This window comes from Gavia stellata, chromosome 17 (assembly GCF_030936135.1).
Source record: "Gavia stellata isolate bGavSte3 chromosome 17, bGavSte3.hap2, whole genome shotgun sequence".
In the NCBI taxonomy this organism is placed as follows: domain Eukaryota; kingdom Metazoa; phylum Chordata; class Aves; order Gaviiformes; family Gaviidae; genus Gavia; species Gavia stellata.
The window spans coordinates 19,092,228-19,114,484 of NC_082610.1; the positions used below are offsets into that span (position 1 = coordinate 19,092,228).

General features: G+C 40.1%; 1 protein-coding gene across 1 annotated transcript in view; it reads right to left on the reverse strand.

Annotated features, from left to right (window-relative positions):
• The window catches only part of BRSK2 (BR serine/threonine kinase 2), a 318,409-nt gene extending 301,783 nt beyond the window's left edge, over positions 1–16,626 (reverse strand). Inside the window, exon 1 of the mRNA XM_059825816.1 lies at positions 16,533–16,626. Within this exon, the coding sequence (XP_059681799.1) occupies positions 16,533–16,626 (94 nt within the window). The remainder of the gene's footprint in view (positions 1–16,532) is intronic.
• Between the last annotated feature and the right edge of the window lie 5,631 nt (positions 16,627–22,257).

Here is a 22,257-nt window from a genome sequence, read left to right on the forward strand (position 1 = left end):
TAGCATTGGCCTTCCACATCAGGATGTGTTTTCCCATGGTTTATTACACCAACATAAAAGAATATAGAAAAAACAGCTGAAAATCCTCATTTAAAACTGGTGATGTCAGCTCACTGGAAGACAGTAGTAAGCTCCACAAAACCATATGCCACTTTGTTCACAGAGAAGTGACTCACCACTGCTTCTACGTAGAGACAGGGCAAATTCAGTTTTTTTAAAAAGTGAATTCCCTTATCCTGGCTTTTGCATTGTTATCATTTTTATGGATTTAGTTTAAAAGGTTAAGTTTAAAAGTTAAAGTTTAACCCTCTCCACTGAATGGCAGAAAGCTGTTTTGTTTAGGCCTCTCAGCACCAATTTGACAAGCATGTTTAGGAAAAAGGATACGAAGGGCCCAAGGTCTTTCTTTTTTTCTTTTCTTTTTTTTTTTTTTTTTTTTTTTTTTAAGCTGTGACTCCAAAAAATGACCAGCAACTACTGCAGCATGTGTTACAATGTTGTGCGTTTTAAATCACAAACAAGAATCTGAATACGCAAAAATAAAACCTTGTTTTGGAGACTGTGGGTTATTCAAGAACTAGCAATGCCTCTACAGTTCTGTTATGATTCTCCGTTTTTTTATGTTTAAAAAAACAGCTCTAAGGTGACAAAAGCTCTGAATCTTTAATATTTAAAGATGCCAAATCCCCCCTTTGTTCATCTTATTTTTATGTCAACATATCTCCACTCAGTTCAGTGGATTTACTCCCAAATTTATTTCTGTACAATTAAGAGCAGGAAAATCTCAAGTAAGCTTTCACTTTCAAGATCAGTGACAGGGTAACTGGGCAGTAGGGTGGGGAATTTCTTTCTATCTTTCCCATTCCATTTTACTTCCTTTTCACCCTCTGTAAACTGCAAGAATTAAAAGCCTGAAGCTAGTGCTATCCCTTTAACATATTAGCTATGTGCATAGAGAGTTCTTCGCATGGATTAGACTCTGACCCCAAACTGTGCAAGTGATACATGTGGTAGGCTGGACAACCTTTGTAATTGAGGCAAACCTGGCAAAAAGAGTCAAAACTTACACCCCCAGAAGTATCATGGCTGAAACAATACTTTTGCATCATATGTCTTAGCTGGTGTAAATACCTCTTGATAATTGTTAGCAATTATATCACAAGTGACCTAAAGCATTAGCCAGTAAGGCCACAAATTTGTATTATCTGCTGTCCACAGTATGAAGTGCAACCAAATACTGAGAAGGGTTCATACACTACAACCACTGTCATTTAAAGTAATAGAATTTATTCTGTATCTTAATGCTTTCTATTTACCAATCCATTAGCCTTATTTAAAATAAACAAACAAACAAAAAACAAAACAAAAAAAACCCCAAACACACAAACCTTGTCAGTAACTTTCATTTCACTTTACACACACACGGTAGGTTTCAAACATCACAGTCAAAAATCAGTGCATTTTAAAACAACTAATTTTAACTGGAATTATTTGCCCTAAAACTGGAAACTGCAGAAATTATCACTTCTGCGCAGCTTCAGTTATATAAAAGCTTGCTCTCTTTTTTTTTTTTGCCCCCTCTCCTTTTATTTTTTTAATACAACTTCAGGGTTCAATCATAACAAAATTGTATGCCTTCCTACAAAGACAGAGTATTTATGCAGTAACACAGTTGCAGATACAGCATGATTTTGACATTTACTGTAGCGCCGAAAAGGGAACAAGCCAAATGCATCCCTGGCACAGCTTTAATAATTTCAAAAAACATTTGCACGTAACTCTGGCTTATCATTGCAAAAATAGTAAGGAGTAATATTTTATCTACTTTCTGAACTCCCATTTTTACCTCCGGTACATAACTTAATACTTCAAAATAGGTCTTAAGTGGGACTCAAGTGATAGCTAAATCTCATACTAGCAAAAGGGTAAATTTCACTCCTAGGACACTGATGAGAAGATTCTCCTTCCCCATTAGCCGAAATATTTTTTCCAGACAGTAACTTGCAATGTAACTATCATTAACGCCCATATAACAGACTAGTAAGGTCATCCCTTTAAAAAATTCTTTGATATTTCAATTTTCAAGTTCATCAGCAGCCTCCTCAGAAATGCCTGCATTCCTAACAATTCAGCCAGTCTTTAGAATAACCCATTAGCCTCGCCACCCACTTCACAGCGACCTATACCCTTTCCAGGCAATCGTTCTGGAAGCTGAAACCTACTGAAATAGCATTTGGTAAATATCATTTTGCCAAATAAGACTGTTGGTATTATCAGCCGGGTGCATCTATTAACCTTGCTTTGCCTTTTACATTCCACTTCCAAATTTAGGTGGGGGTGGTGACACGGTGAGGATCGGAAAGGAAAAGAGAGGAGATATGGGATTCTGTGGCAGCTTAATTTGAGGCATTTTTAAAGGCTTCTCTACCAGTCTGTCAGAATTTCCAAAGATGACTTTAAATAAAATAAATAAAAAAAAAGAAGAAACCCCACACCACCAGAGGGCTGCTGCCTGCAGGAAAATGAAACTGCTGCATTTTAACACTGCAGTATAATTCTACCAGCTCCACGGGAGCATAAATAAAAGTGACCAAGTTATAAATCTCTTAAGTAGAACACACAGCATCATACAAACATAGTTTTACTCAGTGACATTTTGTTTGAGATGAGGGACAAACATCCCTAAGGAAAGAAGCAACAAAAGTCAGCATAGCCACAAATTGTCAAAATGGGAACATCAAAGCAATTTTTCTATTTTATTAGATAGTTAAAACAACTTTAGTTTTAAATTGCAACCACAGAGATTTCAGCATTTATGTATTAGTATTACAATAATCAAGAGGACAAACGATGGAAGACAAATACAGCGTGAAAAGGTATCATCACCTGGACAGACCAGGCTGTATGGTCCGGTCTGTCCTCAGGAGATGAAAATCCGCAGAGGTACATTAAATAAAATGAAGTTAGCAAAAATGAACACTAGCCAAAAAAACCCAAAACAAAACAAAAAAAATCACTACGCCTAAATAGTAGGGTTATCCCAGGTCTTTCTGTGCTGCTTTTTATTTCTGAAAAAGTTATCAATACTAGCTGGCTAATCCTGTCAGTCCCAAAAGGGAAGTCAAGCATTATCTTAGTTTTACAGCGGGGCATCATGAAAAAAAAAAAAAAAAAAAGATAAATTAACTTGCCAAAGGCTCCACCCCAAGTCAATGGCTGAGCCTGTTAGGTCCAGTGAAGACTACATAGTTATTGTTTCTGAATAATCTGCCTTATAACTGCACAATGACATGAACAGAGCCTGTTTTGTACACGTCTCTACTACTCTGCCCCCAAGAAATGACCCAGCTAGGACTCTGTAGCATTTTAGAGACCATAAGAGTACAAATAGGGACCCAATCCTTTGAGAAGTTGAGTACCTTTAATCTGGCCTGCAGAGCACAGAATAATCTTTCACATCAGAATTATAATTCTACAGGATCAAGCACAAGGTTAGTATTTTGCATACACAAAAAACCCCAGCCCTGAAATGAGGTCCTACATACACAAAGCGTACAGTGCATTATGTATGTAAATGCTCAGCTATCCACATCTGACATACCACATTGACTCGTAGCTGATGCAGGGTTTATCAAGAGAGCAAAATAAAGGCACAACTGGTACAAGTAAATAATCAGGTAAAGATGGGGAAGACTGGACTTCTACACAGGGCAAGGTTCGTAGGTGCTCTGGTACACCTCTCCAACCCTTACACAGCCTGCGCTGCCCTATTTTCACTGCTGCTTGTGCCAGGAGATAATAGTGTTACCCACCCATGCTAGAGTTCCACCCCTGACTGCAAGGTAGACATACCCTTTGATCAAGATCCTTTGCCTCGCCATGTTTTCAGTTCTCACCATTTCAATGAGAAGAAAAAGGCCTACAAACACATGTTGTCCCCTCTGGTGGGCTCTTCAGAAATTTGCAGTAGAGAAGCAGACACTTGAACAGTAAATATGATGTTAAGTTTGCAGTTTTAATCAATCTTATTACGAATTCTTGAGAAGCAGTCCACAGACCACCTGGTTCCGCAGAGCCACAGGCGCCAAAACACTGAGAATAAATAAGCATTGGTGGAGCTAAAGAGGCTCTCGGCTGTAACTCATCTGATTCAATGGTGGTAAGAGAAACGGTGTTGACAGCATTACGACACAGATCCAGAAACCATGCCTATTTTTGCAGCTTTTCCTCTGAGCAGGAAGAGCCACCTGGTAACAAGATGGCAACTGTCCCAACCATGCTAGTAGTCTGGCTGTTGCTTTCCCTAGCAGAGATGCAGTAATGATAAAGGTAAGGACATTTGTTACATCCTGAAGCATAATGCAAACCGGTTGGGTGATTTCAGTATATGTACGCGTACAATACTAGAGAAGAATTACTGCTAAAAGCATTAAAACATTTGCTTACCTTAATTTGTCTGTTAGCTGAGCAGACTTCTGCTTTAAGGATGAAAGATAGTAACTTGTAAAATGCTGGGCCTGTATTTTCAGTTTGAATTGAATTAGCTTAGAGTATCATTCCACTTTGTGCTCTAATTTGCTTGAATATTCACTGCGGAGGAGATGTATTTCTAGGCTGCTCTTAACTAGAACACTGCCAGAGGTCTGCCTCTGCTGCCATCAATGAGAAGCTTGCTCATGGGTCAAACTTCCCTCTCAGATAAACTTGAGCAAGGCCTTGAAGTCACTGGGTCTGCACAGATGCAACTGAGTGGGGAATTTGACTAAGTAATGTCTTCAGTGCAATCAGGAAACAACCAGAAGCAAAAGAGATGTGATTTCACAAATACGAGCAAATGAAATCAACCACAGACCCAGAAGAAAAGCAGCACGGGACAAAACCTAGAAATGCTAGGACAGATCTATCTTTGTTGTCGATGATTACTGATTTTAATCAAGCTTTACTGATTTACAGGAGTGGGAAGTTTGGAAAAAAGCGTAGATTTAACTAGCTTCAAAAGCTAATGAAAAACTGTTTAAGGCTGGTGCTCACAAAGTATAAGGAATCTTAAAAGCTGCGCCACTCATAGCCATGTCTTTTCAAGAAAACAAATGCCTGCGTTTAATAGGGCTATAGCACTTGTGTCATTGCCAAGTTCTAATATAATACTTGGCTTTGTCTTTGGTGGTGATTTTTGTACAGACAGGCATTGCAGACTCATAAACAGCTCTCAGTCTTCCTCTCAGCTTTCTGCAGGAAAGGACCACTTCAAATACCACCACTGGACCAAAATGGATACATGGAGGAAACACAGAGAGGGCTCCCTTCTTCCCACACTCCCCAATGACTGAGGTCAGCTTGCAAACAGAAAGGACCAAGTTCTAGCCTCCATCCTCCCTGCTTTGCACTGCTCCAGCAGGAGAAAGCAGACAGGAATCCAGCTTATCAAGCTGGCTGGGATTCCTCCAGCATTAAAGAATCACAATGTGGTTTAGCACCACTTTTTCCCCCTAACTTCAGTCTAAGAGTCTTAACCAAGGTAAGGGCAATATCTGAAGAGTAGCCGTATTCCAGCAATCCCACTCTGCCATAGCAGCATCTCACGGCCTTCAAAACCAAATGCAGATTAGAGAAGCTGTGCTGTCTAGGACAGCTTTGCTTTAGCCTGATTTCTTAAAGAAACAAAATTTAAACGTTCAGGCAGGCTGTCTGGAATTCCCCCATGACACCAGAATAGATTAGCAAGTTTCAACCAAGTTGGAAAGAGCAAGGGAAGTCTCTAAGATTCTACAAATTTCATGGAAAGTGCTGAATGTCTGCAGAAAAGAAGAGATTGCTCCCCACAATGGAAAGAGTAATTGTGTTTTAATCCTTAATGTATTCCAAGAGAAAGAAAAAAGATGGATACGCAGCAGAGACGGTTCCAAATGAGCCACAAACACTGTCTTCACCTAGCCCAAGAGACACAGGACATACAGAGAGAGCAGGAGGAGGAGGGGAATAGAGGGTACAAAACTGGCAGAAACAGTTCCTTAGTTTCACAGTTCACTGAAGAACTTACGGTTTAGTTGCACAGGATAACACAGAATGGCAGAAGAGTTGAGATTGGAAGTGATCTCTGGAGCTCACCTAGTCCAACACCCTTGGTCAAAGCAGGGACAACTAGAGCAGGCTGCTCAAGGCTGTGTCTAGTCTGGTTTTGAATATACGCAAGGATGGAGACTTCCCAACATCTCTAGGCAACCTCTGCCAGGTGCAGCCCACCCTCACAGTGAAGAAGCCTCTTCCTATATTTAAATGAAACTTCTATACACACACAAAAGGCCGAACTAAGATTACTGCCTTAGCATGAAAGGGACTATATGCAGATAATGTAACACAAATTATCTTTCCTCTCAGTTCACAACCTAGGCAATACACATGAAATGTGGAAGACAAAATATACGTATAAGAGAAAATAATTCTCCAAGGATACACAGTGCGGTGTTAATTTCCCAAAGACAATGCATCTGCATAAGAAGTGGGAGAAAACCCGAGAAGTACCTTATTTTTCAGTCTACTGTGACCATAGAGTATATAAAAAAATCTCTAACAATAACATAAACTTATTTAAAGATTGGCTATTTTCTTGCTTACGAGTATTTCTACCAGCTCTTCTGACAGTAACCATCAACCTATTTAAACAGGGCTGAAATGATTACAGGGCTCAGTCTTAGAACTGTAGCATCGCCAAAAGTTTCCTGAGAACACCCTCCTAAAGTCTTCATTGGTTTGCTGTAGGAGATTGCAGCTGTACAAAAAACCGAAATACCTGTCTAGCATCCTCCCAATTAAGATGCCAATCCTTGAACCAGTTTCCAGTTTGAAGAGGCAAAGTAACTTCCAAGTTAAAAAAAAAATCCCAAACAAAACAAAAAAACAAAAAACCCAAAACAAACCACATCAAAAAAACATCAAAAAACACCAAACCAAAAAACAGATGACCAGAACTTCAAAAGAAAAAATGCAGACCAATCCTGTACCTGCTGACAGCAGGACATCTCAACATTACAGCCAAGCTACCCATCATTTACAACCTGAAAATAAGATGAGAGCTTTGGAACAGAATACTGGGAGAGATGAAGAGATTCCAATAACGTAAAAATCAAAGAGTCAAATCCATTCCTCAGGGACAGGTCACAGTTATTAAAAGGAATTCACACAGTCACTGAATGAAACTTACCCAGGGTGAATGGCTGGCATGATGACTAACCCAGCCCTCAGCTGGCAAACAGTCAGCAAGAGACACGAGAAATTTTTAAACATCCTGCACAGTGCATTTCATACCACAAGGATTTGGAATGTGAAGTCTTCTTTTCCTACTTAAACTTGTGTTTTAATTCAAATGCAATAAAACAGTAGTCTTAGCAAAGTCTTGTGCTAGCTTAGCTCAAATTTTATCAGAGCAGGACATTGTTTTTTTAAAAAATAAAATTTAAAAAAACCCGAAATCATACATCATCAGCTCATGTTTAGCTGCAAATACGTTATTGCTGGTCCCTCTTCCTCATAAATTGTATTAACATAGGGCAGATAAGCCAACATTATGAACACAGGCTACAGTGCACCTCACCCTGGACCAAAGCAATCACTCTTCCAAGAAGAGCATCTGTAGAAATCTAGTGTCTACATTGCTAGCCACACATAAAATAATTAAGAAAAAAAAGAGTGAAAGAAGACAAAGAGCCAAGCAATTCCATCAATGTTCCCTGCTGGGTCAGTATGAAGACCTGGCACATTCTCACCTGCAGCTGAAGGACTGCTGTTCAACCTTTGGCAGACTGAAACTTATAGTTTTAAGAGTAGGCTTTAGACAGTAGAAAATTAACACATTTTTGGTCCAGACCAGTTTGCTTCTCCCAGAAACCAGCTCCTCCATTATTTTTGTTCCAGTCAATAGTGCTTTTAATAGCTAAATGACAAGGGCAGTCAGCTTATGGCACGTAAGGCTGAACACACAGAAGAATGACACTGCAAAAGCAGAGCTTGTTAATATGTATGTAATGTAGACATTATTAAAAAAATATACATTATCACACTGATTTTTTTTCTCCCACATTAAGCATATACTGCAAAAGACAGCAAATCAAAATTGCAAGAGCCTCAGAATATAAAGAGAGTATGTTGTTTTGGTACGTAGAACCAGGCAGCCAGAAGAGCACTTACTAAATGGATGCCTGAAAACAGTTTTCCATCTTTTTTTTTTTTAATTTTTTTTTTTTAAAGTTAAGCACTTCACTGGAAATATTATCACGCCTATAATTCCCACATAGTGTTGGATCACTAAAACAAAAAAGAAAAAAAGATAGTACTTGCACACCCTAAGCCACTTGATACTGGTTTCTCCCCTCAATTCCCCCCTGCACCCTGCGCATTAACTCATTTACTGTCAATTGCAAATCTTGGCACAAAGGTTTTACCAGCAATAATTTCCTTTTGTCAGTAACTGGCAAGTTACCTAATTTTCTCCAAACTCCTTAATTATCAAATCACTGATTATCAATGGATGGATGTTAGGAAGAGCAGCCTGATATCAGTGGTAAGCTACAGAAGGAACAGTTCTTTCCAGTCTGACCTCACCCCTTCCACCACCCCAAATTAAAAACGTTTATCTGAACAAGAAATGTAAAAAAATATTTCTTTTCCTCTTAAGTATGCAATAATCTTCATGCAAGGAAGCCAGAGTAGGAACAGCGAGAGTCTAAAAGGCAGAAACTGCCTGGCACAGCCATGGGGTGCAAAACAGTAAGCTCAGCCATTAGAACCTTGTGAAAGAGTCATTTAGGGCAGCTTCAGGGATACTTTAATTTATGTCACTTGACAATGATCTCTGTGGCCTTCAGGAAATAATAAAATAATTTTCTCAAAATAAAACTGAGAGAGCTGACAACTCAAGATAAGTATTCTATTCTACCCGCTCCAGCACTAACTATCCATCAGCTACCTGCACCAGCCTGAAGGTTACTCTGCACTACTATGAAGGCAACAGTACCATCAGCAAGAGAACGTACCTGGATTTGTTTAAATATAAACACCATCATTTACCTTCTTTATCCATATTGCTCCTTATCCTCAGTCTCACGACACACCTCCATTTATTATCCTTTAAAAACTGTATCCCAAGGTCATTGCAAAAGAAACAGTATATTCCTGTTTATACAGTCCACAGGACAACAGCGATCTCATAGGCATCTCTGCCACAAATGACACATTCAAGAAAGAAATGCTTGCAGCTACATCAACAGCGAGTAATACACTTTTATGAAAGGAACCAATACAATTTCCTCTGTTCCACCTAAATTCCATTTACATTGAATTTTCAAAAGCTATGAAGCAATGGAAAAAAATCTTCTGGGTGGATTTTTCACGTGTTTTTTACCAGAATTCTACCAGTAATGTTTCTAGCCTGTAAACAGAATTAAAGGAATTAAAATATTATATCCCTATTCAAAATTAAATCTAGAGTAAGTCAAATGGAATTGGATATGTTCTAAAAGTAAGCATTTAAAATTAGGTAAGTTTGATTTGGTCACATTTGCGCGCCTTTTAAAAAACCTTTCTGGAAAACTTCACATCTTCCAGGCAAGGATGCTCACGGGAATCAGGTCCAAACTGCCCAGGAAAACTAAATTTTCAATTTGCACTTGCAAACATTTATGTTGGAAGTCCTCGCACAACTATTCAAGTAGAATGTAATACTCTTATGCAACATATCCAACAGACTACGTTCAAGAGTACAATTCAAATCTTTGAATATTGATTAAGTGCAACCAATCCATAAGTGAGGTACAGGCAGTTGGGGAAACGAGGTAAAAATAGTTGTTTGGCAGAAAATCTGAAACAAATAAGAACTTAAAAGGAAATCACTCTGCACTTACAGACACTGCAGATGAAGACAGTTCAAGTTCATTAAGAGCACTGTTTACAACAAATTATTCATGTTACTCTACAGTATGGACGTTTTGTGGAGAAACAGTACTGCTTATGCATGAATTGAAAATGAAACAATCTCCTCATTTTCCATAAGCAGAACGAGCAGCATTATTGACTAGGATTGCTAAGCATCTTGGGTTTGTTTAAAACAAAACCAGAAAATTTCTTTGAGATTTCTTAATAGAACAATCCACGACAAACAGAACAATTCCACCCTTACCTATTTATCATGGGCTCGATGATCTTCCTACTGAACTCAGCTCAAGTTAAAACACTGACTGACTTCACGAGGGCGATTTACAGTATCTCAGCATTCGAAGAGGAGCACTCCTTGAGCATTCATTTATGTCTCTGCCTTTACTCTATCTTCATGGAAATCTATATCCACGCTTCCACCTCTTATTTTGACTGTTCTCCTATGTGTGCAACACATTCCTCACGCAATGTCTCTTACTTCAGAGGGCATGACTTCCGAATTTCGCATTTCCTTTGAAATTTCTCTGAAAGCTGGAATTCTTTCACCACCTACATTTGTTCTATATTACCTACCTAGTAATTTTGAGGTGGATATCAACATTTATTATCCACGTTGCAATTACTGTTTAACTCTCTAAAGTACACAATATTAAAGACTTCCCAAACTATAATGTATGGACTGAATTTATGGTATACTGAAAAATACTGCAATGTTGGAGAATCCAAAACATACACTGGCTGCTCCACTGCAATTTACAAAAGGAACTGTAAGAACCCACTTAAAATGCTACATTTGCTCTTCTCACGGAGTCACAGGTTTTCTAGAGATCAGAAAGAGTTCCTCTCAAGAGGTAAATCCTATTGAGAAGCTTTTTTAATTTCTCCAATGTCTCTCATCATTCTCATGCAGTCCTTCCCACCGTAGTGGCAGAAAATGACATTAGAGTGGTGATGGAAAGTAGAAAAGTGCTTGAGCAGTGCAAGAACTCTATTTGTGAAATCACTGCTTCCATAGCTCCTGCTAATGCCTGTAACATAGGTATATAAATAGTCATATAGTCCTACACATTTGAAAGTATCTGAATTTTAACAACTCTTGGGTGAGAAAGCATACTGTGCTTTACAAAGAAAAACAATCGTTCAGACCCTCCTCCTGTTTCAACAAGTTCATAATAATTTTACCTCTGATATTGGGGTAAAAGACTAATGTCGTGCCTCTACAAAGTTTGCAGAAGGATGGAGCCTAAAAATTGCTTTCACTGTAGTTAAAGAACAGGAATTTGCTTAAAAAAAAAAAAAAAGAGTGAAAGTCATAAAAAGGGTATCTGAACTTTGTAGTTCAGACACATGGCATGTTTATATTAGTTTACTTCAGTCAGTAACACAGGCAAACAGTAGTTTTGAACAATCAGATCAAAAGGTATATAAACTTAAGAAAGACCAAATCTCTCAAAACTCAATCATTACTTGAAAATCCGTTACGTCTAAGTCACTATGACATAATAACCTTTTCTCGCAAAATTTCATTCTTAAGACCTCTACTGCCCACAGTATTGCTTGCAATATTTTATTTCTATGAGTACTAATGAACCCTTAAGTCGTCACAGACTATCATGACAAAGGGTGTGGATTCACTGTTTTGAAAGAAACTTTTAAGTAAGATATATATATGAAAACATTAATAGAACATATACCGGTTTGTTGTTTGTTTAAAAAGGCCATGGGGGAAACTACGATGATTTACACCTCTGTAACGATATATTCATCTAGACAGCTAAACGGAATAAAGCTGTACTCTTTAGATTCTCTCTAGATCCAACACAGCGGGTCAGAAAAAAATAATTACAGCAGTATGAATGAAAAGGATATACTTTGTTTAGCCTACTTACCTAAGGAAACCAGGCTTTTGAGATCACATTGTCTACCGAATACTCCTCAAACAGATCTGAAGCTTTCACTTTCAACCAAATTTGACAGAGACAAATAAAAAAATTAACAAATTTCAGTTTCTGCCGGTGTCATGGAAACAGGTGGTTAAGGCTGTAAAGAAACATCCTGTTTAAGCTCTCACTGCATAAAAGACTATTAAATTCACTAAGACACAAATGTAATGATTTCTGTTCTTACATAACCCAATAGCATACTGCTGAACACCTCACTGGTGGCTCATTATAATTAACATGTTATACACCGAAATAACTCCAAGTTATATGGTATACAATGCAGAAAAGGGACCCCCTACACCTTTTGCAAAGGTCAAAGTGCCATTAGTTTCAAGCAGAATTATTCTTTGTATTGAATGTCTACAGAACTGGGCTTAAAACGGAATGAAAGGAACAAAACAAAATGTATCAGCAACATTAAATTTTTCATCATATTTATCTCAAAGTGAATAGGGTAACTCCCACTTAGAGCCAACGTCTTATTGCTTGTAGACAAAGCAGCGTTTTGGAAATTTAAACTAGACTATGAATTGATGCCATAGCAAACAATGATGCTGACGCCTATACAGTGACTGTTAAATGAAAACACAAGAAAACCCTCCAAAACACTGAAGCCCTTCACAAGAAATACTTCAGTTCCTCATCTTTGCACTCATTAATAAATATTTGCTAGTCAATCTGAATTACTCTTAAGAGTTTTAAGGGTGAAATAGGGGTTAACGAGGCCAAAAGAAACACATGAACAAAGATATTTGTGGAAATAAAAAAAAAATAAAGCAAGGACTATGCAAGAAGCTGATTTCACACAAGAGTTAGTGGCAAATGGAGAAAAGCCTCTCTTTGATCTAAAACTAAAACGGTGCTTCATGATCAGGTGTGAACTGGGGTTTCTCAAGGCACACTGTTTCCACATGTGTTATTGTAATGACACACATCCTTTGCTCGTTACTGTTAATTACAATGAAAACCTCCTATAAGTAACTGTAGAAGAATGTATCAATGAAAGGTAGATAAACCCACCTTTTCCCACACACCCGTATCTATACAGTAATGATCTTTTACACTGACAGTTCTGTGAAATAATTTTTTGAGTACAATAATTAACATTATGCTGCTTATTGTATTCTTGCAAAATCATTCAAATACAGATTCCATGAGCTATTCCTCCAGCTACAGTAAACAAGAGGTGCTCTGAATTCAGCATATTACAAAAGCAAACCATCTTATTGCAATACACAAATTATACATTAAATTTGTATGCTACCTTATTAAAAATAATTTTCCTTCGTTCCTCTACCATTCCCACTACCAGCAAAAAGCTCAGCACAGACATTTTTCAGCACTGCCCCATGTAGCCCTTTTCCAACATCTCCAACTGAGAAGCCCTAATCCTCTCTTTGTGGCACCAGTCACCCTCAGCGAGCTTGACGCACCAGCACAGAAGGCTGCTCAGGACAAATTTTGCATACCCGATTTTGAATTCTAATCAACACTTTCAACAACTGTAGTTACCCACCAATTTGAACTGAAGGCTTTTTCGTGTCAGTTTTGCCCACCCACAGCCAGATGCCACCAGGTTCCGCTAATGTCACAGCTACGGCAACTGGACCTCTTTCCAGGGACCAGTAGGCTGCTGCTGGTAGACGCTTTTTTTCAGCTATTAAGGTGGCAATCAGCAGGAGAGAAAGCCAGTGAGAGTTCTACTTAACCATTAAGTTCTCCCTCCGTGGCACCCTCTCCAAGGCTGCCCTGAACTATGAACCCACGCTCCTTCCCAAAACCCCCTCCTTTTGATCTCAGTAAAAGCAGGTAAGACTGATTAACACATTTGTATAATATTAATGTATGTGGGAGCAAAGCTAGACCTGCCTATCTGAAATAACTTTATAGAGTCAGGAATTTTTTATTCAAAATAAAAATTATGGATATGAAGATCACCGCAAAATGGATAGGACTTTGCAACACAACTTACACTTTCTTTCCATTCATCATCACATTTTGCCAGATTTTATTCCTCACTCTTCCCCAACCCCTTGGGGAAAAAAAAAAAATATTCCAAGCCATTACCTCCTAATCTTCCAAGCTTTAAAGTCAAGCTCCAAAGGAATGACTACAACCAGTATTTTCTTCAGCCGTATGCCACTGCAACCCAAATTCAAAGTTACACACCATGACAACATAGTATGGTGAATCAGGCCCTGACACTGCGTTTGTCCTCTCCCTAAAATGCTGCAGGTTGTCTGCTTACCCTCCAAAACAAGCAGGATGAGAATGAGCTACGTACCACACACTGTTCATGCCATTCTGCATGCTCCCAAATGTGATTAGCACAGAAAATGCGAGAAGACCAGAAGGCATCTTTCCATATTTAGCCATGTATGTTTAATACCGAGTTAGATTTCACCTCAGTGCATTATTCCATTAGTCAAGGGCGGGTATAGCAAGGAAGACATAGACTGACATCAGCTACTTTTAAGATTTCTCTTCCTCTTCCCCCCACGTCCAGCTTCTGTGACACCATGCATCGTGCATTTTATGTGCATTCATGCATGCAAACAGCAAAGACCTATCTATAAAGATCAGTTATACGGTAAAACTGCAAAAGGAAACTTTCACCCTTGTCCAGCTGGTTGAATAACTGCAGAGCAGCAAGCCTCTAAATACATCCTGTTCTTCTCCCTCCACCCCCACGTCTCTAATCACTTAGGAGGAAGATAGGAAGATTAGCAGAGAAGAAAAAAATAACCAAAGCTGCAGATAACCCTTCAGGACCACAACGTCAGGCTATGAGACATGGAGCAAAAGGTTAATGCAGCTGTATTTTCAGGAATCTCAGACACAATTGTATTTAAAGGGGAGGGAGGGGTGCTTAGAAGCTGAGAGAGAGAAAAAAAGGAAATGGTGATGAAGACAAAAATGAATTTGTCATCTACAGCTGGCTCTTTGATCACCTGGACTATCCAGGAAAGGATTACTGGCAGAAATAGGGCAGTTTTATTACCAATACACTGCAATTTTTTGGTAGAGTATTTTCATTATCATCACCAGAACAGATTTTAGTTAAGAATACAGCTGCAGAAGTAAGGGCTTATTGAGCTATGCAAAGAATAAAGGTGGTAACCAAAACAGTGACAGAGAGCTACCTTCAGCAGCTGATACACTGAAGAGATTTGGAAAAAATGAAATATAAATAAAAGTCACTTTCACTAGAAGACAATGTCATCTTCATCCGTGTCTCTGAACGGTTGCTATGGGGTTGTGAAGAGGAGGGGAAGGATGGGGGGGGTGGTTATAATCAATCATCTCAGAAGAGCATTGCTTCTTACACAGAAAGATCTGGATTTTGACTGTGTCCCTAAGAAAATTGCGGACTGCAGAGCTGCTGCCACGCAGGGCAGTGAGGAAGCAGGCAGAGCAGAGGCAGCAGCTGGGGATGGAAACGCCTATTAAATCCTTTAGACAACAGATGGGCAAAGCTCGGCTGGGTTATAAAAAAAAAAAAATACACCACAATGCATCATGTTTTATTGTCCCACCATAATGAACAACACTTAACACCCACATGCCCAAAGAAGCCCCCCTATGGCTGATCTTCCCCTTCCCCTAAATTATAATCTTGAGTTTCAATCCACTTTCGGGGGGCTCCCAACCCAATGAATTTGCCAGATCTTATTGCACCTGTTACTAAAAAACAAAAATAAATAAAAAAAAAATAAGGAAGACATTTGGGCTTCTTTTTAATGGTTTTTCTTCCAGTTAATGCTCCCCTGCCCTTGACGTGAATATGCTATCCAAGCAAGCAACAGTAAGTCCAGATCTTGAACGCATTTAGGGGATCTAATTATGTCATGTAGGGCAGAAGCACCTGCTCTCTGCTAATTCCCTCCACTTGGTTTCCTCTTTTTAATATTTCTTACCATTGTTCCATTCACGAAAATCTGCTGGGGGCGAGTTTCATAAACAAGCTTTAAGAAAAATAATTAAATAACCTCCCCTCCCCCCCAAGCCCTCCTACAAAAACACAGCATAACCAGAATTAATTCTGCTACCGATCCTCTGTTTTTCTTTTATTTCAGACCCTACCCACAAAAACCACCAGCCCATCCATCCATATTTGCTAAATACCCACAGCAGTCAGTGCCACAGACATACTGTACATATTTCCACCCCCCCAACTGCACCTTAAGGACTACACCCTTTTCAATCATGATGTCATGAAATACTGCTGGTGACTCCCCCACTACCACCACCACCACCTCCTCGGTACTACAGGCTGTGAACCTTTCATTTCAATATAATTTGATTAAAAAGAAAATGCTCCTAAGTAGGGCAGTGAAGAAATTGATGTGAAAATTCACCACCAGCAGATCATCTATTTTTTCCTCTGCCTGCACTCTGGCTGTCATCAGAACAACACCCATTAGCAGGAGTAATGAACATAAAGCATCCCAGGCTTTTTGTTTGGTTTTTTTTTTTTAAGGAAGAAAAGAAAGAATTAAAACAAAAACTAAAAATAAATAAAGGCAAAAATCCCCTATGAATATTATCTCCACTAAAACAGCAAATGGGAAAACCTGAACCCTCAAATATCCCATCCCCAACACCTCACTGGCTGCTACAGCACCTTCCCCCTAGCGCCGGTGCTGCTGCAAAAGAACCAACCTGTCTGTCCTTTTCCTAGGGTTTTCTCCAAACGATAGGGTCCAACATATTGTGCATGTTGAGCTCCGCTGCCTTCTTTCCCTGTTGATGTCATTTCTACCTGGATCTGTAATTCTGCAATGTGTATGTGCTGATGAGCTGGAATTTCTCTCTCTGCAGTTCTTTAAATTCCCACTTTGCAGCTGTGCAAGCAAAGCACTCTTTCTCTTTGCTTTAGTCCACTTGGTTGCAGATTTTTCTCTTCCTCCTCTTTCTTTCCTCTCTCTCTCACGTGCGTGTTTTCTCGCTGGGTCTGCCTGGGACGCTGATGGACGAAGAGGTTATTTTAATGTTCAAAGAGGGGGATCTACGATCCAAGCCCAAGGAGCATGATGCTGGTGATCTGAGCTCCGCACGCCTTGTTCTCCCTAGGAGCTGTTCAAGGGAGAGCCAGAGCTAGAGCAGCGGAAGAGCTGGGGCCCGCAGCTGTGATTGACATTAAAAGCAGCCAATCCCCTCGTCTCCCACCTCCTTCTCCCCGCCTCCTTCCACTACCTTTTCTTTTCCATCAGCAGCAGTTACTGCTGCTGCCTGCAACAGAGCATCATGATCAGTGGCAACAGCGAACACCGAAGTTTATCAGTCTATCGATAAGGCACAATTAAATATGGTTTAATGTGTGTATTATTTTAAGACCCAAACATACACTTTTTTTTTTTTTCTCCTCTTGAGTTACAGCTCAACATGCAGCTGTACTTCCAGAGTATTAAAGAGAGGCTGAGATTGTGGCAGGAAATAGGAAAGAAAAAAAGCTACTTCTGAAAATGAGCTTGAGAAATTAATTGATTCAGTTTGATTCTGGAGGACCTACATCTTCTGTGGGTTTTACCCTTTAAACAGAGGCTTGGCGGGGTTGGGGGGGGTTGGGGCAAAGAGAAAAAAGATAGAAAAAAACCAGGGCCAATCCTGTAGCCACTGAATTCAGTGCCAGACCTGCTTTTCAGTTTGATAGGAGCAAACAGACTTCAGGTCCTTAGATAAACAGATCAAAAATGGTGTGGCCACTATGTTAACTAGAAACACAGCAGAAAATCCAGGGATTAGATGGCCATAGGAACTGATTCCCAGATCCACAGGCCCCATCCTAGCAACATAAGAAAACTTTAACTGTTTTTGTCCAAGTACATATGCCTGTGTTTAACCTTCAGAGCTTAAGGAGTTGGATGAAATAAAAGATTCTGAAGATTCGCTTCAAGTTAAGCACGAGCCTATGTATTTTCTGGATTCAGGACCACACAACAGTTTCAGCCAGACTCCAGGGCTATCAAGCTGAAACCATTACCACGCACAAGTTCCATTTTTACCTTCTCTTCTCTGCTCCACTCCAGAGAGAAAACTGGTCAAGGTATTCTTATCAAATTGCAAGCGAGACATAACACACAGCAAGGATTCTCCAGTCAGGGCGGGAAGCCTTGACAAACCTGTAAAAGAAAGAGAGAGTAAAGAGAGGGCAAAACTTGAAGAAGCCTTATCATTACCTGTTGCTCATTGAGAGAAAAGACTATTTCAGGTTTATTTGTGGTTTTTTTGGAGGGAAATTTACCTTTTTTTAATACCTATATCTACAAACAGCAGCTGCTGCTCTCAATTGGAATAAAACTAGAAATCAGCTCTTTACCTGTATCGCATACAACACAACTCTACCCAACAGGTTGCAGAGGAGTTACAAGATGAGGTGATGGGAGGAAATCAGGCCAGTGGACTAAAACCTTAAACCAATTCGAAGGTATCTTCCTGCCTCCTCAGGAAACAAAACCCCAACACTTGCTTGACCTTCCCCTGCTTTGCTCTTTATGGTTAATCTTTACTCACTTCCAGACTGTGCCGCTGCAGCAACTTGCCAGCAAACTCCACAACACCCCAAACTGTCCCCATTCCTCTGCTTCCCCCTCCAGACCTCACCCTGTGACCACCCACTCAGACTCCTTCTCTGCTGAGAGGACTGCCTCTACCTTTCACCAATGGCAACCTCTGCCCCCTCCAGCCCCCACAGGTGTTTACTTTCCGCCCCTACTAAACTCAACTCCAAATTGCCATTTCTCCAAGCTGCCTCCCCCAAATCCCTCATTAAGCGCTGTTCTTCCCCCACCGTACCGCAATCCCAACAGCTGCCCCTCCTGAACCCTTGCTCCCCCTCACGCTCCCACCCCTCTCCCCTCAGAGCCCCAGTGCGTCGCCTCACGCAGCTGAGCCCGCAGTCCCTCACCGAGGAGGGAGGAAAGGCGGTCGGGGGAAACGATGCCAACCACCGGGGCGGCACTTCCCCACGCCGTGCACCCCTCCCCTCTGCCCTGCACACCCCGGCGGAGCCGCGGGACCGGAGGAGGGGAGGAGAGAGGAGGCAGCGGGCCCTGCTGGCAGCCACGGCGACATGGCGGCGGCGCGGCGCCGCTCTTCCCGCCAAAAGTGGTGAGGGGGGGTCCGGGGCCGAGCGCGGCGGGAGGGAAGACTGCGTGGACTCCCCCCGTGGAGAGGCGTAGGGTGGGGCTGTTGGGAGCGACGGCTGAGGGCTGAGGCGCAGCCCGCCCGTGGTACGAAGTGAACCCGCTGCAGGTGTGGCACAGGACTCGGCCCTGGCAGGGCTGGCAGACGCCAGGGCTCACAAACCCTTTACGAGGCCTAGAAATGTCAGGATAGATTCCACAGGATGATCTGGAACCTCTGGCGACAAGGTTGAAAAAATGTCCCTGAAACTTGAGGCAGAAGGCACCTTCCACACACGCCATCCCGCAGGGGCCCTCCTTTCCCTATGGCTACAAGCCCGGATGGGGCTGTTTGAGGGGAGGCACCGTGGCAGGAGAAGCACTCTCCTGGCTGGGCTCTCGGCCACAGAAATCAAGTTTTGGGGTGAACCAAAATGTGTCATGTTTTCAGCCCTTTAACTCCCCTTTAAATGTTGCATCTGTCTTCTCCCTGCCACCCCCCCTACTAAAAGGCCACTACACAGTGAGAGGCAATACTGAATTACAGGAATGTGAGTGTAACTTTCAGAAGATGGAAAAGGCTGTTTATTTGTCTAAATTAGCAAATTATCTATACCACCATATTAACAATGCAGGGGGTGAATATCAGCATAGATCTTTACACTTAACATCTTCTTAAATTCCAAAATTTGTATTTTAAAGGGCATTTACTAGGAGATTATGATGTCTGTATGTAAATAAACTGTATCTGGGTCATGATATTAATAGAAAGATGAGCAATCAGATAGTAGTGTCCATCCAAGACCCAACTTGTGTATTTTACAGTTTGCTTCAGTTGGGTTGGGCATTGGGGAAGATGAGTTACAAAGCCATGGATGTTACAAATCCCTACCTTCCGCCTCAAAATATGTGATAGTGTCACAGCTGGAATAAGATCAGAAAACTTGGTAAAGTTTATATGATCCTGAGTGGAAGATCAGTGAGTTTAAAAAACAAAACCAAACCAAACCAAAAAGACCCCACAAAACTCACACATGAAAAAAATCCCACAACTTTTTGGTCTCATTTAGTTATTGGTTGTTTTGATTCCATAGGAATATTCTTCTGTACGGCCTATTGCAACAATTTTGACCTTTCGTCCTAAACTCTTTTTGAAAAAATACTTGGACGCTTCTTGATTCCTGAATAATCAAATGCTGTTTATTTTATTTGTTCATATGGAGCAAAATCCCATTTATCTGTACCCCTTTGATCTGAAACTGACTCCTTTGAATCTAGGTTATGTCCCCCTGGTGTGAATTACTTATACAATAACTCCCTCAATTATTTGAAGCCCTGTTTATCCAAATGTTTTGATGTTCCAAAAGTATTTTGAATAAACAGGGCTCTGTTGTCGTTGAATATATCAGATATCTTTGGGGATGCATATAGGATGATTTCCCCTGACCTTATTCTGTATCATCTTGTGCTTAAATGAACAGGCAGTGTAAACTTAAGTGTATAGTTAGTGTATAAGGCATCGTCTTCAGTCCTTTTACTTCTTTCCCGATTAATTATTTTTTTTCATTGTTCTCATTAAAGGACTAAATCCCAGAAATTTCACTCAGGAAGGACTCAACACAGATGCCAGCAACAGTTTTGCGTGAGTAAGGAGTCAACAAAAAAAGTAATATTCTAGAATTTTGCTCAGTTTTCTCATACTTCTGAAAGAAAGCAGAGCAAAATTATTTGCATTTTTTGGCATTTTTCGCCCACTCCCATTGACACTAGCTTGTGTCTAATGAAAGTCCTCATGTTCATTTGTTTTCTTAGATGCTTCCCGTTGCCTTTCTTCTTATTCCCATGAGAATCTTAAGTGTCAAGATGGATCATGAAATGATGCAAGAAGCTAGAGGAAAAAACATGTCCATGAGGACATTTTATTCAGTATTTTTCACTGGTTCACTTGAATATATTTGTGAAGTTAATAATAAAAATTAAAAAAAGGAAGTGTCAGGCTTCCAGGAAAAGGCACCAATCAACTTGTGTACTTAGCATAGAATGAATCAATACTTTTCTCATGGTAAGACGAATTTTACATAAACTAGGGATTTGTCTCCAGTTAGAATAACCTAATAGCTAATACCAATGATAAGGACATATTAAAGATAAATGGGGCAAAAATATTCAGCATTTGCAATGTCAGGATCCATTATCACATGCTGAATTATGTGTTCCATCCACATACCTAGGCACACATGACACCCCTTTGATAAGTGGTATTGGGAATAAAATATTTGGGGAATTCACCTCATTGTATAAATACTCCATAATAAACTGAGCCAGGTATTTGAGGGACATTTAAGCATCAATACTGTTGACAAACTGATAATACTTATATTGAGAATAATGATATCAATCTGCAACATCTCTAAACAGATACTAACAGTCTGAAATTGAGATTTTGTCCCCTTTGCATTAGATATCTACCGTCTTTCTAAGAAGCCCAGGTAGACCCTAAGAAAAGAAAGAAAGGGATTTCAGTAAGTGGATGGTGTTTCAAATTCTTAGAACACCCTCAGAGTTCAGATACTTTTTCAACTAGCCACCAAGCGCTGAGCAACTTGGAATAGTTCACATTGGTTACTGGAAGACAGTGCTTCCACATAGACTCTCACTTTAGCAGCTCCTAAACTTGTCCACATCGCTCAGCAGAGGTTTACCATGATGGTATTTAGATAGGCACTTTGGAGATTTTTCTGTTGTTGTTATTGATTTAGCTATTATTACTAGGATTCTTGGCATTGTGTGTAATCTAGTACCTCATTTTTAAGGTTCACTCAGAAAAAATTAACTGTTAGCTTGTCATCTACATATCAACTTTGTTTCAAGCCAGGTTAAGGTAAAAGCTAGTAAAATGTTTAATAACAAAATAGATAACTGCTTTCACAGTATTACTTCCTCTGGACTATGGACTCTTTTTATACCTTTGGAAATATTAATGTCTTTTTCTCAAGCCTGCTGCTGTCATTACCTGTGCCTCACAGAACTGTTAGACTATTAAGTAACAAAAAGCTTTTTCCAGCTTAGTAAGGCAATGTGAAAATATCTGTGTGAAGTTTTTTTCATACACTGAGCTTTGTGTTTCATAAAAATATGAATACTCTATGCAGACAAATTCATAGGCTCAACGTGTGAAGCTTTTGACTGGGTCTTGATGGAAACCAAACTTGAAAGCAATCGGACACTTCAGGGTGAGGATGGTTCTGTGGTAACTGACCTGT